Source organism: Miniopterus schreibersii, assembly GCF_964146895.1.
Source record: "Miniopterus schreibersii genome assembly, chromosome: 19".
Lineage (NCBI taxonomy): Eukaryota > Metazoa > Chordata > Mammalia > Chiroptera > Miniopteridae > Miniopterus > Miniopterus schreibersii.
In genome coordinates, this window is record NC_138119.1 from 32088787 (window position 1) to 32105429 (window position 16643).

A 16643-nucleotide genomic window follows, 5' to 3' on the forward strand; every position below is an offset into this window, starting at 1 on the left:
GGTTCCCTCTGATTCCACTTAGTCATGGCAGGCTTCTTGGAGGAAGTGATCGGAAAGAAAGGTAAGGACGAGCTTGACTAATGAGGCTGGCATCTTAGCAAGAAGAGTCTCCCAGGGCCCCTTACTACCCACACCCACGCCACCGCTCTTCCCTGCGCTTGACCTTTGTTCCTCTACTTACCTCTCGCCAAGTGTAACCGGGTTTGGCCACGTCCCCCTTTCAGTTCAGCGGCTGGGCATGTCCCTCAAGTTCGTGGTTTAAAGCTTGAAGGCAAACTGGTTCCCCCGCGCCCTGCATCTGGACTCGGGGACCTGCGGGCTGCGCCCCGTTCCGCCGAGGATCACCTCCGGAGGCGGCGCCCTGGCTCCGCCCCCGCCGCCGCAGGTTCAAGTGCGGGCCGGGAGCTGGGCCGGGGAGCGGGCGCTCGCGGCGCACACGGCGGCGCTGCCCCGCGCAGGCTGCGGGCGCCGGGGCCGGGGCCGGGGCTGCGCGGAGTGGTCCAGCCGGGGCGCCGGGCTCCCCCGCCCCGCGGGTCCCCAAGTTCGCAGGCGTCCGGAGCGGAGTCGGCTGGAGCAGGAGGCAGGTGGCGCCAGGCTCGCGGGCGGCGCTGAGCGCTCGGCCCCGCCGGGGTTAAGTCTCGCCGGCTCCCTGCTGCCCGGCTGGCCGCCAGCCGCCTTCAGGGAGAGGCCGGAGCCGCTGCCAGCCACCGGAGGGGCGCCGCCGGCTGGGGCTGCACCTACCTCGGCCCCCCGCCCCCATCACTGCCTCCAGGCGGCGCAGAAAGTGGGGGCTGCGCGTGCGAGGCCCCTGCCAGCTCGGCCCCCTGGTGGCTGGAGAGCCCGAGGGGCCGCGGGACGGCGAGATGGCCGATGAGCTTGACTGGCTGGACTTGCCCGGCCGCTGGACCTACGGAGTGGACCCCGGCGGGAGAGTCTTCTTCATCAGGTGCGCTGCCCGTCTCCTTTATTCTTTCGTTTTGATTTCTTTGAAGTTGTCCAACTTGAAAGGTGGAGGGGCCGGGGCTGGCTGGGGAGGGTAGAGGAGGCAGGGGCTGGGACAGCGGGCATGACTAATAAGTTTATCACTGGCCTGTTTGAATGGGGCTCCCGCCTTTTCCAAGTGGATCAAAGTCCAGGGTAGGCTCAGGTTCCTGGAGCCTGGAAGGGCTGGGCCAGGCAGGTGGTGGCCCCCCTCCTCCCCACCCAGGCGGGAGGGGGGGCCCAGCCCGTGGCCTTCTCCTTTCAGCTCTGGGCAGTCCGCTGAAAGGGCCGGGGGCCAGCTTTCTTTCTCGCCCCCTACCCCCCTTCTTAAGGGAAGATTTGGGCTAAATGACAAAATACCAGGGGACCTTGCCTCTACTACCTAGTGGCTGGCTTGTCCTCACCCCAGGACACAGTGTCCCCAGGCCCGCAGCCTTTATGGGGCTGTGGTCAAGAGGAAGGAAAAGATGCCCACAGCACATCAGCATTCTGAGAGAGGGAGCCTTTGCTGCTCTCGGAATATATTAGCACAGTTATATTAATTTCATAAACCAAAATGGCTTTGGCATAATCTCATTATAACAGAGTGGCCCCGCTGGCGCTATTTTGGCCGCTCCTACCATAGTCGGCTTTTGCCAGGAAAGAAATCTCCCGATAATACAGCAAGTCTACAAGCACAGTGTTCTGAGCTGTTACCCACCCAGGATGAGTCCTCCATTCCCCAAGATAGCCACTTGCAGAACATTAGAGCTGAGGGATCTCCGATGCAACCCTCCTTTTTCAGATGGGGAGGCAAGGTCCTCAGAGGTCGAGAGTACTCGCCTGAGATAAAGCCACTTGTTAATCAGAGCTCGGACTCAGCCTCGTATTTGCTGACTGGAGTGTATTGCCTTTCTCGTACTAAACTGCATTTGCAGGTAGCCAGTGGTTTCTCTTTAGTGTCTCTCAGTGCCCACATTTGCTGTAGGCCTTTCTTCTGTAATTATCATCACAATGATCATAATTGAGGCTGCAATTAGATTATCTTAGAAATTAACTCCACTCAAGTTCTTGACCCTGGGTTAGGTTCTTGAATAACAGAACTTCCTCAGTATTAAAACTGGAGTTTCTCCTGTCAATGGTTTGACACTCTATTGCCCATAAGAATCACCCAAGGAATTTGTGAACAAGGCCCATCCTGACCCTCCTTGCGGAGGTTCTGGTTCAGAAGACCCGGGTGGAGCTTCAGAGTCTGACTTTCCACCAGTTCCTCCGTATCCTGCTGAAGTGTTCATTTGACTTCTCTCATCTTTTGTCTCGATCTCTCGTTTGTCTTCCTGTTTCTAGTCTTTCATTCCACAAACATTTATTGAGTGTCCACTGTTTGTCTGGCGTAGGGTTAGGCCTTGGAGATAAGGAAAAGAGAGAGAGAGAGAAAGAGAGAGAGAGAGAGAAAAAAAAGAAACAGGTTTTTCCTTGAAGGGAGTAGGAAGAAAATGTAAATAAATACTTAGGAAATAACAGGATACATTCTATAGGCATTTGCATGATGCTCCAGGGGTGCAAGGAAAAACTTGTGTTCTCCAAGGACGAATCATTTGAGCTGCTTCCAGAGGAGAGAGACTGGAGCAAGAGAGGCCTTGAAGCAGAGGCTGTGGGAAGGAGGGCATGAGGGGTGCCAGGGCTCAGGTTATCGAAGACATGCTGAGGAGGGTCCCTAGAGATGGAGTGGAGGCTGCAGAAGTAGGAAGGGGGCACCTTTGGAGAGGCCTCGTGGGGTAGGATAAGGGCCTGAGCCTGATCGTGTAGGTGAAGGGAAACCAAAGGAGATTTAACCAGAGGATTGACAGGACTGTGCTGTAGAAGGCTCCCTCTGGCAGCTGCGTGGATGGAAGATGATTTGAAGGTTGAACAAAACTCGAGGTGTGGAGAGCAATTAGGGAGCAATTGCAAAAGCCCAAGAGATAGCTGATGGGAACCTGAATTTCAGTGGCTACAACAGAAGGGAAGGGGACGGGGAGAGATGGGAGAAAGAGGAGTGGCACTGAGAGCATTCACGTGCTGCCTGGATGTTGGGGACAGGAGGGAAAAGGAAGACTTGGAGATAAATCTCAGAATCGTTTACTTCAGTTTGACTGGGGTCAGGAATAGAGGAAGAGGAACAGATCTTAGGGGGAGACAAGTTCAGTGGGAAAATTCTGAATTGGAGGTCCCTGTGGGATATTCAGGGAGTGATGTCTAATAGGATAGAGCTTGAACAGAAAGGCTGGGAGTCACCATGTAGAAGTGGAACCACACAGGGGTATGTGAGAGAGAAGTCGGGAGGGTACCAGGTGGCACCAACGGTTAAGGAAAGGATTGAGGGAGAGAAGAGAAGAAGCCCCAGGGGCCACAGAGGTGGACAGCGCCAGGGCCAGGGAAGGGCACTGCCCCAGACGGTGAGGAAGAAGGATCTTAGGAAGAAAGGAAGGGTCAGTAGAGGAAAAGTCAAAAGTGTCTTAGGATTTAGGAACTGGGGGTCTCTAATGACCTCTAAGAAAGTGGTTTTAGGGGAGGGCTGGAAACAGAAAGCAGCTTGCGGGGATTGCGGGTGGGAGACCAGGAAGTGGGGACAGCTAGAAGGGGCTGGTTTCCAGGAGCGATGTTTGGTCAGTAAGAAGAGGAGATGAGACAGGAGCTGGAAGGGGAGGCGGCACCGAGAGGCAGGCAGAGGGTCAGGCTGTGGAAGACGCGAACAGGAGTGGGGGCTAGAGGGATGGGCCCGAGGGGGAGAGGAAAGCTGGAGACACCAGCCTTCAGTGGACTGTAGATGCTCAATTGAGTAAGATTCTGTGAAAGATAGGAGAGGATGGAGACTACCACCCCAGCAGAGGAATTAGCCTTAATGGAGCAGGCAGCTCTTCACCAGCGTGGGTGCAGGTATGAAAGGACGGGTGGGCACATGGCTAAGTTTGGGAGATGGGGTGGTTGGGTTCATTGGGAAAGGTCCTGCCTAATACTTTCTATTTTTTCTTGAAATAAGAGGTAAAATAGCCATTGAGAAGGGGTGGGGGTGGGGAGGAGAGGCAGGTGTGAGACTTGAGGTTGGTGGGAAAGCCTTAGAACAATCTGCAAATGGCCACTGACTGGGGCCCCTGACTGTAGGTGGTGCTTAGGGCCCGGCTAAGCTTGGAGACTGTGGATTTGCAGTGACATCAATCCTCCCAGTTCCACAGTTTCCCCATCAGCCCAAAGCTGGAGTGGAGACAGCCTGGGGCTGCACTCTTCTGGACCAGGGAGGGACAAGGGGAAGAGGAGGTTGAGGGTGTGGTGGGGCTGTGTCCACCCCGGTGACCTCGTGATTATTCACGTGTCCAGGCACACTGGAGATAGACCGGGAGTCTGAGGGAGCCGACGGTGCAAGAGCAGGAGAGGGATCAGGGGCTGGAAAGTCTCAGGGCGGCGGGAGAGGGGTGTAAGAACGAATGTCCCCTCACACAGCTCAGCGCTGGCTGGATTTACCCTTCCCCAGCCGCCTCTCCCATTGCCTCCCAGGACCAGAGCCCAGCCCAGAGGTCATCTCCGATGGCACACACTGTCTCAAGGGTCCCAGGGGCACCAGAACAGTGACTTTGTTTCTCCCCTCCTCATAGGAGGGTGTGGTCAGCTGGGAAATCTCTTCCTGCAGAGGTTGTCCAAACTTAGAGAAAAATTAGTGGAGCCAAGAGAAAAGAAAGTCTATGTCCACACAAGGACTTGGACATGCATGTTCACAGCAGCTCCATTTGCATGGCCCCAAACTGAAAACAACCCCAGTGTTTATCAACAAGCAAGTGGATGAACACACCTCAGTATATCCCGCAGTGGACTACTGCTCAGTAACGAAATGGAATGAACTGCCCAGCCAGGCGTAGCTCAGTGGTTGAGCGTCGACCTAGGATCCAGGCGATCGGGGTTCGATTCCCGGTCAGGGCACATGCCCTGGTTGCAGGCTCAATCCCCAGTCGGGGCGTGCAGGAGGCAGCCGATCAATGACTCTCTCATCATTGATGTTTCTCTCTCCCTCCCTCTCCTTTCCTCTCTCTGAAATTAATAAAGATATATTGAAAAAAAAGAAATGGAATGAACTATTAACACATGCACATGGGAGGGAGGAAGGGAGAAAGGAAGGGAAGCTTCAAAGAGGCCTAGCTTGTATGATTCATTTATGTAACCCTCTAGAAACTCCAGAAAATGCAAACTAACCTGTAGTAACAGGAAGCAGATATTAGTTGTTGCTGGGGGGAGGGGGAGGACAGCAAAAGCTGTGTGGGGGGGTGTGTAGAGTGGAATTGCAAAGGGGAACAAAGAAATTTGGGGGAATTCACCTCTTTTTTTTTTGTTGTTAATCCTCACAGGAGTATATTTTTTTCCATTGACGTTTTAGAGGAGTGAAGGGAGGGAGGAGAGAGAGGAAGAGAGAGAAACATTGATGTGAGAGAGACACATTGATTGGTTGCCTCCCACATGTACCCCAACTGGGGCTGGGGATCAAACTTGCAACCCAGGTACATGCCCTTGACCAGGAATCAAACCTGAGACCGTCTGGTGCACAGGCGAACACTCTAACCGCTGAGCCATGCCGTTCAGGGCATCACCTCTTGATTTTTGTGGTAGTTTCATGAGTATATACTATGTCAAAACTTTATATTAAATCATACATTTTAAATGTGTGCAGTTTATTATATGTCTTGCTTCACTAAAAACTTTGTGAGCCCTTAAGTGGAGTTTGTTACATTAATTAAAATATTAATTATACCTTAAAAGTATTGAGTATAGTCCTGTCCTGGTCCCCAAGGATCCCCCACCCATAACCTGGATGATACAGGTGATCTGAGAGTTTCCTCCCCACACCTGGATTGGCCAAGAAAGTTGGTGTTTCACAGCTGCCTCTGGAAAGGGCAGTGTCACTTGGCTGGTGTGGGCTGAGAAACATCAATGGGTCACCTGCCCTCCGAGGCTAGAGCCCAGAGAATCTGCATCATTGGGGAGACCACCTGCTGGGAGTAAGATATTAGAAAAACTCAGGGTTTAGGGGGTATGGATCCGGGTGTGAATCCTGGCTTCATCACATTGATTGAGTGACTTTGGGCCAGTTCTGTCACCTCCCTGAGCCTCAGATTCATCCCTAAGGTGAGGGAATGTTGTAAATGAAAATATATGGTATTATAGACACCCAAGGCCTGTTGGTTCCCCTTTCTTATCCATTGAGAAGCCGCCACTTAAGGACCTTCCCTGTCCTTCCATGTGACTTCACCATCACCTCAGATGTCACCTCCTTAGTGAAGCCCCGGTGCTGTCCCTCTCCCTCAGCTTCATCCCAGTTAGTGCCCTTCTCTGGGATGCTACAGCACTCTCTGCACAGCTGTAATAGGGATTATACTTCCTGTCACATCATATTGTAACCACTTTTTAATTTAAGTTTTAAAAATTAGGTACAGTTGACATACGACATTATATTATGCAGCTATCTTTATGTTTGTTTCTTTGAGGTCAGGGATCAGATATTGCTCCTCTCTGAATCCCCAGAGCCTGCTCAGCAAATGCTTGGTGACTGTGAATGAATGAATGGAATGTGGATGCTCCCGCCTCAGGCGTCTGGGATGGGACAGTCAGTGTTGATGTGAATTTGCAGGTGGGTCTCCTGAATCTGACACTTTCTTTTTGGTTTTCTGTAGCGATGAGGAAAAGTCGACCAGTTGGGTGCACCCTGGTACGAAATCACCCATCCAGAGCGGACACTGCTCCGGCCCAGGTAAGAAGCTCACCTGTCCCTGCTTTGCAGTAGAAAAGGAAGCAGTGGTGCCCAGCAGTCGACGAGTGGATAAAAAGCTGTGGGACATTTACACCATGGGGTACTACTCGCCACAAAAAGGAAGGAAATCTAACCCTTTGGGACAGCAGTGGATGGACCTGGAGGGCATGGTGCTCAGTGGAATAAGCCAGGCAGAGAAAGACAAACACCATATGATCTCACTCATACGTGGGATCTAATGAACAAAGTGAACTACCAAGCAAAACAGAGCCAGACTCAGAGCCAGAGCAGGCTGACAGCTCTGGGTGGGGTGCTGTTAGGGAGGTGGGTGGAGGGATTGAGCAAAAAAGAAAAAAGAGAGAAAGAACTCATGGACATGGACAACAGGGTGGTGATTGTGGGGGGATGGAGGGGGTGGAGGTGGGAGACGGCATAGAGGGGATAAATGGTGATGGGGAAAAAAGTAAGCATTTAAGGAAAAAAGAAAAAAGAAAAGGAAGCAGTGGCTTGAGGCGGCAGCAGGGCTTTGCTCCCGACTTTCCCTTTCTCCACGAAGACTCAGCTGGACATCCGTCCCCCATCTGGGGGATGCTGCAGGAGGGCTGATGTTCACTCTCAGGTCTCTCCAAGCCTCCTGCTCTCCAGTTAGTATCTGGGAAAGACCTTTGAGAACAAAGATTTTACTCCTCTCTCACCCTGCTGCTCAGTCAGCAAATCCCCTCCATCCTGAGAGCTCCTGACCTTGGCAGAGCCGGGCCCCAGAGCTGTACCCAAGAGCTCCGAGCCGCCATGGAGAGGGTCCCCCTCTGTTGCCATCAGCCACGTGCAGACACCGAGCAGCTGAAATGTGATTAGCGGGGCTGAGGAATGGAATTTTAAATGTTAATTAAGTTAAATTTAAAAAGCCCCACAAGACTAGTAGGAACTGCTTCACATTACGGGAACCGAGAAAAGGGGACAAGGCCAACGTTGATCGCTTACTAAGGAGAAGACTCCATTCCTAGCCCTCAGGAACACCCCTGCGAGTGGGAAACGGGAGGGAAACAGGGAGGCAAAGATTTCAGTCTAAAGTGGAGAGGTCAGACACAAAGAATCAGAAGGCCTGGGGCAGGTACTTCAAGTGACCAGCCAAGTGTCCTCTTCAGGCCACCAGAGATCCATGCACACCCGCCTTCCAGCCCTCCGCCTGACCACAGAGCAGGCGCATGGTCCTGAGAGTCTGGGTCACTCGTGGGGCATGGTGGCACTGCTGGGCACACTGGGCTAAGCTGTTGACTCGCCCACAGCCTACTTTCTTTTCGATTCCAGGCTGGAATCATTGTGTTTTTAGAGCTAGAAGGGATGTCAGGGATCCTGGAGTCTGAGTCCTTTGTTTTAAAGTAAGAAAATTGAGGAGCAGAGAGGAAGTCCGTGACTCAAGGCCAGTAAGTAGAGCGGAATCAGGGTTAGATGCAGGAGTTGTAGGGGCAGAGGGACCTGAGCTCCCAGCTTGACGCGATTTTTTATTAGTGTGGCTTGAGCACGTGGTTTAATTTCCCCAGCACGCTACTTCTTCATCTGTAGAATGGGGTTGGGGTTATGAACCTCAGAAGGTTGTAGCACAAAATATGTGAGAGAGTCACTATCAGGAGAGGTGACTGCTGTTGTTATTGTCACTGTTGTATTTCTGACAGAAAGCGAGGCCTCCTGACCCCGAGGCAGGGCTGGTTTCTTCTGTGTTTTAGCTGTTTCTAGTCTGAGTCCATGCACCTTATCAGGACTCTAGGTAGGGCTGGAAGGTGAATAAAAGCCTGTGAGCCAAGTCTCTCATTTTTGGGTGCAGCCAACTGGTTGTCCAAGGCTGGGAAGGGGTTAAGATGCCCCGAGGCTTGCTGGGAGGGCAGCTGTCTCAGTGGGCACTCCGCCTGGACAAGAATATAGGCACTCTTGGTGTTGCCCAGGCAGAGAAGGCAGCGTGGAGGGAAGTTGCTGGAAAAGGCAGGGGACATCATCCACACTGGCCTCCTTCCCAGGCACATCACAGTAGCAGGACTTTTTATGATTCTGACCCAATGGGGATCCCTCTACTTGGGGAGGCTGCCAACCCACACCCCTCTGAATGGGAAGGTCCTCCCACAGGGACAGAGGGGAACAAGCGGCATTTATGGAGCAGCACAGAGAAGAATGCTAGCTCTGGAGGCAGCAGACCAGACTCACACTCCGGCTCACACACTTCCTGTGTGACCTTATGCAAGTTGCTTGACCTCTCTGGGCCTCAGTTTTCTTATCTATACAAATGTTCGGGATAGTGCCTGTTATGTAATGTTGTTGTGAACATGAAATGTGCTAGTGGTGGTGAGATGTGTACTTAGAGGCGGGAAGCACTCGCTAGGTGGTAGCTGGTGTGATTACTTCTATGGACCAAGTACTGGGAGGGAGGTGGGCCTGTTGGCTGCCTGCTGTGTTGAAGGCAGCAGCTATGGAAATAGACCCTGGATAAATAGGGGTGAGTAAAATGAATGAATAAAAACTGGGCTCTCCACCCCCTAGAACCCAGCTGATGATATGACTTGAGAGATTCAGGCCTATATTTTATAAAACCTTCTACTCAAGGCGGACATTCAGACTGACCAGAAAGCTGGCGCTGATTTTCAAGAGAACCCGCACCTGTTTGCCCATGTGTCAGCCAGGGGGCTCTTGTACCCCAAAATGAATGATCTCCCCCAAAGTCCTGCCTCAGGTTTCTCAAGACTTCTTCACTCTGTACAGGGTGGAGGAGTCCTATTTGAGGGGAGACAGGACGCCGCCAAGAGGGCTGTTTTGGGGGTGCCGGATGTGGCAGGGCACTCTCAGGAGATGGAGGCGCTCCCTCTGGAGCTGTCCAGTGGTGACTGAACCTCCCAGTGGGGACTGCCCAGGCACCTCTGGGCCAAGGTCAGCTTCCTCAGATGCCCAGTCCTTGCTCCCTCGTGGGCCTGTGATTCTCAACTCTGAGCATTTCTATGGATAATTTTTTTCAGAAGTACTATTAAAAAATTGTTTAAAAGTCTGTTTTCCCGGGACTGATTTACTAAGTCCTCTGTGTCTTCAGCAGCAGAATTTGGAGATAATAACATTGGCCTGAGTGCTGGTTATCTGAGAGGTCTGGGGCAGGTCCCACCCCGGGCTCCAGCTTCTGTGGCTGTGAGGTAAACAGTCTGCGGGATGATCCTGAGGATCCCTGGGGGCTGGCACAGAGCCCCGCACAGAGTAGATGCTCAATAAAAGTTTGCTGAATGAATGAGCGAGTCCTGTGAGGTGATGGTGCATTTGGTCACTGCTCATTGTTATTTGCTGGAAGCAGACCGATAAGAAAAATGGACAAAAGGGTGAAATGCTTGGTTTGAACACTGTTGGCTTATCTGAATTTTCCCAGTTCTGCCAGCTCCCATCCCTCCCGAGTGCAGATCGCGCTTGTGGGGCTGAGAGGGCGAGAGGGTGACTCTGCGATTTGCTTTCTCACAGGTTTGCCCAAGGGCTGGGAGATGGATTCCACCCAGGAAGGAGCCGTGTATTTCATCAAGTGAGTAAGGCGGAGTTCGCTTCTGGTCTCCCTGGTGGGCCTGCTTTGTGCTGGTCACTGGGGCCTTCCTGAGAGGGGCAAAGTTCAAGGGTCTGGTTTTTCCCTGAGGGCCTTGCTGGGGTCTCTCAATCGCGGGGAGGTGTCAAAGTTTCTGGGTGAGCTGCAGATAGAGCTGTGTGTGTGTGTGTGTGAGGCTCGTGTCTCTGTGTGTGTGTTTATGTTGGCCTGCCAGAGCCAGTGTCAATCGTGGGAAGTTTTCTAAGGCAGGGTGGGGTGGGTGGAGCCCTGGGCTTGGCTGCATGGGTGGGAGAGAGATGGCTAACAGAGGAGAGAGGCTGTTCTAGACGCAGGAGAGGTTCAGGGGATGGAGACAGAGCCCTGGCTGCCATGAGAAACGGGAAGGGAGCCAGTTGGAGGGAAGGTGTGAGTGGGGAGCAGGTTGGGTGGTGACAAAGCTGCTTCCGTTGCTCCTGCTGTTCTGGATGGGGGCGTTGCAATCCTGACAGTGACCAGTGACAGGTGTGCGTCCAGTGCTCTGTTTTTGTCAAGGGGGTTGTTCAGGCCCCTCGGTGGGCTGGGATAGCAGCTGAAGGTGTCACCCTCGATGTAACCATGGAAGCAGTAGTTCTGGCCATGGTGGTCCACATCCACCGATTGGACTCATTCCCTCTGCGTTGGCCTGGATCTCTCCACCTCCCAGCCAGGCTGGGTCCTGGCTTTGTTCCCTTGGGTGAGGCTCGGCATGCTCAGGCCTGTGGGCCTCCCCACCTGGTCTGCCCTCAGATTCTGCAGGGCTGGTAGAGAAGACGGCTGCCCAGAGAGAGCCCCTGGCCAACAGGGGGAGGAGCACCCTCTTCTCCTTTCCTTCCTCTCCCTCTCTTCTTTGAAATTTCACCCACCTGTACCACGAGAGGTCACCTTTCCATTCTCACTTCAAGACCCACCAGCACTTACACCAGCTTGACTGTTAACCATATTGTTAAAACAAACTCCAAAAAATCTGACAAATTATCTGTTTTGGAAATTGTTCTGAAATCACATGGCTCTCACAGGCTGAGCTTCCCCTGAAATTGAACTCAAATCCTTCTTGCTTCGGTTAGGACGTTTCTTCTTTGCTCCTTGAAGACACCCTCTTAGCATTCGATTACGTACATTCGGTTCTCAAGATTGTTGACTAAGCACTTTCACATGTACCGTCTCCTCTCACCAGTCACAAACAGCTTCCCGCCTGCTGCACTCTGGCCCTGCCTTCCTGTCTCACAGCTGGCCAGCTGCAGTGATTTTCATCTTTCTGCTTCTTCATCGCTCCAAGTTCACTCCTACCACAGGGCCTTTGCATCTGCTGTTCCCCCTGGCTGGGAACACTTTCCTCCTATTTTTGCCCATCTGGCTCTAACTTATTATTTAGCTCAAGTGTTATCTTCTCAGAGGGACCTTTCCTGACCACCTCATCTGAAGATCACCCCTACTCCTCCTTAGTGCCTCTTACTTTTCTTCATAGCACCCACTACGACCTGAAAGTTTTTGTTTATGTATTTGTTTACTTTTTTTTAATTTAAATATGTCTTTATTGATTTCAGAGAGAGGAAAGGAGAGGGAGAGAGAGATAGAAACATCAGTGATGAGAGAGTCATTGATTGGCTGCCTCTTGCACGCTCCCGACTGGGGATCGAGCCCGCAACCCGGGCATGTGCCCTGACTGGGAATTGAACCCCGATCGCCTGGATCCTAGGTTGACGCTCAATCGCTGAACCATGCCCGGCTGGGCTGTTTACTTATTTATTGCTGGTGTTCCTCCGCCACTGCCATGGCAGCCCCGAGAGCAGATTTGGCTATTTTGTGTTCCTGTCTTTCCTAGAACCTTCCTGGCACATGAGAGGAACCCAATATTTGTTGAAATAAATGAATGAAAACTGTTGGGAGATAAACATCAAAGGCATAATTAACTCCTGCTTCAGCTACCATTCCTGAAGTCAGTGCCTTCCCATCGCCAACCCCTATCCCATCTTTGTCAGAGGTGCCACCAAGGCAAAACCTTCAGAGAGCCTCAAGCCCCTCCCCCTCGGGTTCTCGCAGCCCCCCTAACTATCTCTCAACCCACCCACTTCTCATTGCCCCATGGCCACGACCTGAGTTCATGCCCCATGGGCTCTCACCTGGGTCATTCTAGCAGCTTTCCACCTGACCTTCCTTCCTCCAGGCCACGCTGCTGCAAGACCGCTTATTGTCTACAATGCAAATTTGGTCATATCACTCGCCATTAAAAACCTCTCATGCTTTCAGGGGATGGACTCAGGCCCTTGGAAGGGCTTTATAATCTGGCTCCTGCCTCCCTTCTCCAGCCTTGCCTCCCACGCTCTCCAGTTTGCCAGACCAAGTTGCTGTGGTTCCCTCGACACTCACCTCCCTTCCACGCCTCCAGCCTTTGCAATCCCTTCTCGACTTGTGTCCGCCTGTGAACACTTGCTCTTCCTTCAAGACTCTGCTCATTCCATCGCTTCTTTAGGGAAGCCCACCTGTATTGTAATTGCTCGTTTATGTGTTGTCATTTTCCCTAGATCAGTGGTTCACAAACTTGAGTGTGCATCAGAATCTCTCGGAGGGCCTGTTCAAACAGATTGCTTCGCCCCACCCCTCGAGTTTCTGCTTCAGAGAGTCTGAGAATTTGCATTTCATAACAGGTTCCCAGGTTATGCTGATGCTGCTGGTCCACGGGCCTAGACTGAAAACTCATCAAGGGCAGGGGTGAACACAGGGTGGTCAGAAAGTCTGGAAACAGATGATATTATTTGATTACATATTGTAACAAAAAATGTCCACGAGCTTGTCTGTTCCCAGACTTGGTGGCCACACCACATATCAGGAGCAGCCGTGGCCACTCTAGGAGATGAGCGCTTTGCCGCATGATTTCATTTAATCCCCCCTCCAGCGTTATGAGGGAGATGCTATCATCCCTAACTATTTGAGCAAGTAAACTGACACTTAGTAAAAACTTTAGTGTCACAAAGCTTGTAAAAAGCAAAGGTGGGATCCAGCCCCATGTCTGCCTGACTTCATAGGCTGTGCCCTTAGCATAACACTACCGCTGTCCCCAGCATCCCTGGCCCCGGCTGGGACAGGGAGGTGCTGAATAAGCCCTATCTGACTGACTGACTGACTGGCCCGTTCTCCTTGTTTACCCTCAACTCCCTAAAAAGATTTATGACATTTGGTTGGCGGGTGAGTTAGAAACTCTGAGGACCCCAGACATGCATCCCAAGATATAATAATAAAAGTGAGATAAACAGGCAACTTGGGGAAGCTATTTTTTCTTCTAGTGTGGATGAGTCAAATTTGAATGAACAAATATTAACATTTGCCCAGAATCAGACAAATATAATTGTGTCAGTAAGTCCTTCCCGTCATGGTCCTGGGAGGCGGTTCTCATGGCATCCACAACTGATGTCATTGCTTAAGTGTGCCTGCGGGTTTGAAGGTGTCATTTACCAGGGAGGGGTGGTGCAGGGAGAAGGGAAAAAGCACAGGGGTAAATGGGTAAACCCGTCGCAGGCCTTGTGCATGTACCACAGCAGCCCAGAAGAGGGAACCAAAGCACACGCGATCGGTGCCGCTGTGGCTTTAGGGGTTGGCTCAGTATCACCGCTCAGGCTGCTACGCTGACAGGGCGGGACGGAGCTGATAGGGCATCTTGCCCATCTTCTGCCACATCTCGCCCACTGTGGGTCTGGTAAACGTCAAAGCTTAGACATCTGGCCAGGCTTCCCTGCATCCTGCTGAAGCAGCCAGCTGTGGAGCTTGCCAATTCTGTCTCCAGCAGTGCCTCTCCCTCCAAAGTCCTGGGGAGGGACATGTGGCAGGGGCGCTTTCAGCAGAGACACACCCCTGCCCACCCTTGCTCCCCACCTGGGCCCCTGCTGCTCCTCCCACGTGGGTGCGGTGCCCCATGGGCCATGCCCACCTGGCTCCAAACCTCCTCCAGCCCAGGGAGCCCCACCCAACCGTTGTCACTCCTGCCTGGCTCTGGTCTGAACGCTTCCTCCAAGAAGGTGCTAGAGCAGGGGGCTGCTCCATCAGTGCTTCTGGCTCATCCACGAGCTGCTTGTTCATCACTGCACAGGGACTACAGGAGGCAGGGACGCAGAAGTCCAGGGCCCTGTCCCCAGGTTCTTGTGGGACACCCTAACCTGTGGGACTCCAGAGGCAGCAGTGCTCCGGCAAGTACAGTGGAGATGCCAAGAGCTGTTCTAATGTCTTCAGAGGGCAGATGGGACACTGGAGATAGGTCACAGGGCGGCAAATCTGGTGGCTAGTGCGTGTACCAGCTCTGCCCTCAGAAGGGCAGATGACACCCATGAACAGTAAAGAAGATGATATGAGGGGAAAAGATAGTGGGACGGGCTCATTTGCAGATGAGGAAAAGCGAGGCTCAGCAGGCAAGTGACCTGTTCAAAGTCCCTTGGCTGGTGGGAGCTGGAGCTGGGGTTCAAACTCAGGCAGGTCCTCAAAGGTAACTCATCACATGGGCTCCCTTTTCTGCTCCCCAGTTGGTATGTCCTAGGAGGGACGAAGACCCACGTAGGGTGCGGAATGGGCAGGGCACGTTTGAGGGGCAGCAAGTCCCTCGAGTTAGCGGCCTCTTAGACCGCATGATGGGAGTGGCCACGTCACCTGAAAGGCAGGGAGGACCCGAGCGGTTAGAAAGCTGTGGACTTTCTCCTCTGAGCATCAGGGCTGTGGGTTCTAGAGCAGAAAATAGACAGAGCCACAGGGGTATTTTCTTAGGAACCCTTCCTCCACCTACCTCCTCACACTCTTCTCAACTCCACTGCTCAGGTTTCTCCTCGCCTGGCAGAAAACAGACAGAAGTTAGACTTGGCGAAGGGAGTCTATTTTCTCTGCTCCACCTCACCTGTCCTTGTTGGAACTCTCTTGCTACATCCCCCCCACCTTGCTCCCCAGAATGAACGCACTGCCCCCCACAGCAGTCCTCCCTTAGGCCTCCCAGGCCCCCAAAGCCACCCAGATCTCCTGGAAGCATGATGTGTCTGGTTTGAGCTTCTCACAGGATCCATGGGGCTCGTCTGCAGCTCTTGCCCTCTGTCTGCCAGAGAGGAAACCCTCCCAGCAGGCCCATCTGTGCGTCTCCTGTCTTTTCCAGCTGCCTGAGGATTTTGTGGGATGAGGGCTGGGGCCCTTGTCTCTTTCCCCACCCTCTCCATCCCCTCCTAGATGCTATTATCTCTGGCCCCAACCTTGCTTTGCTCCATTGGCTCCTCAAGGCCAGAGCTGCCCCCAGAGCCCCTCATCTTTGTCGAGAAGCTGGCTCTTCCCCTGCCTGTATGGGTGGCCTTGCCAAATCCTGGAGAGCAAGGGCAGGTGGGTTGGGTGTAATCAGTGCTGCCTGGCACTGGGCCTGCACCCAGGACTTGTCTGCCACTACAGCTGAGTGGCCTTCCCATAGCTGAAGAGTTCAGCATCTCAGCTGGGCTGGGGGAGAGTTGGGGAGGGGACCTAGGGATCCCCCTCCCCACCCAAGCTGCAAGCAGGTGCATGCTGCTCTAACCTGAGGTTTCTAGCCCTGGTGTGGCCTGCTCTGGGGTGGGGAGGATGTCCTTCCAGCAGCTCTTTGTGGTGTGGGGAGTGGGGTTTGGATCAGATCCCCTTAATACCTCCCCCCCAATAGGGCTCCTCTTGAACTTGGAGGGAAGTCTGCATTCCTGATTATTCCATAATAGAGTTTTGTTTTTCCTTTTTTAAAGATAAAGTCTTCAGTAGGTAAAAATGATGCTTATACTCAGATCATATTTTTAAAAACCCACAGAGAAGGGTAAGTAGTTGTATTTGAGTGAAGAAAGGCTTAATTAAAAAATTAAGTTATTTTAATAATAGTCAAAAAAGACAGAATAGTCATATGGGTGGGTCCTTGCAGATGCCCTTCCTCAAGCCCTGCTTTGCAAAATGTTTCCATATCCAGAGGTGACCCCAAGAGCTCATTTTTTTCAGGCCACAGCTTCTGGGTCTCTGGGTGGGACTGAGACCCAGTGAGCTGGCCGGGAAGCTCAGGGGACCGGGGGGAGGACACTCCATTTTCTTTCCATCTTTCTGAGCTTGGTTATAAAATTCAGTATTTCTGTTGCACTTACCCATTGTCACAGAGAATCTGTTACTTTTCTAACATCCATAGAAATTTGAAGAAGAGAAGGAAACTGAGGGAGGGAGAATAGAGGTAGAGATAGAGATGATAGAGATAGAGATAGAGATAGAGATAGTGATAGAGATAGAGATAGAGATAGAGATAGAGATAGAGATCTCTTAACGGTCTGGGCTTGTCTACAGCAGAAACAAGGCTGCAGTCCTGCTGTCTGAAGC

General features: G+C 52.4%; 1 protein-coding gene across 8 annotated transcripts in view; it reads left to right on the top strand.

The window, feature by feature from the left end:
- Positions 1–511: 511 nt before the first annotated feature.
- Positions 512–16643, top strand: part of PLEKHA6 (pleckstrin homology domain containing A6) — a 128519-nt gene continuing 112387 nt past the window's right edge. For 5 of the 8 annotated variants that reach the window (XM_081121814.1, XM_081121816.1, XM_081121818.1 and 2 more), the window contains exons 1-3: positions 515–946; positions 6657–6733; positions 10217–10274. In XM_081121814.1, coding sequence (XP_080977940.1) covers positions 864–946; positions 6657–6733; positions 10217–10274 — 218 coding nt within the window. In that variant the 5' untranslated portion in view covers positions 515–863. Of the gene's footprint in view, positions 947–6656; positions 6734–10216; positions 10275–16643 lie in introns of all 8 variants that reach the window. The other 3 variants (XM_081121820.1, XM_081121822.1, XM_081121815.1) reach the window with 2 other exon arrangements.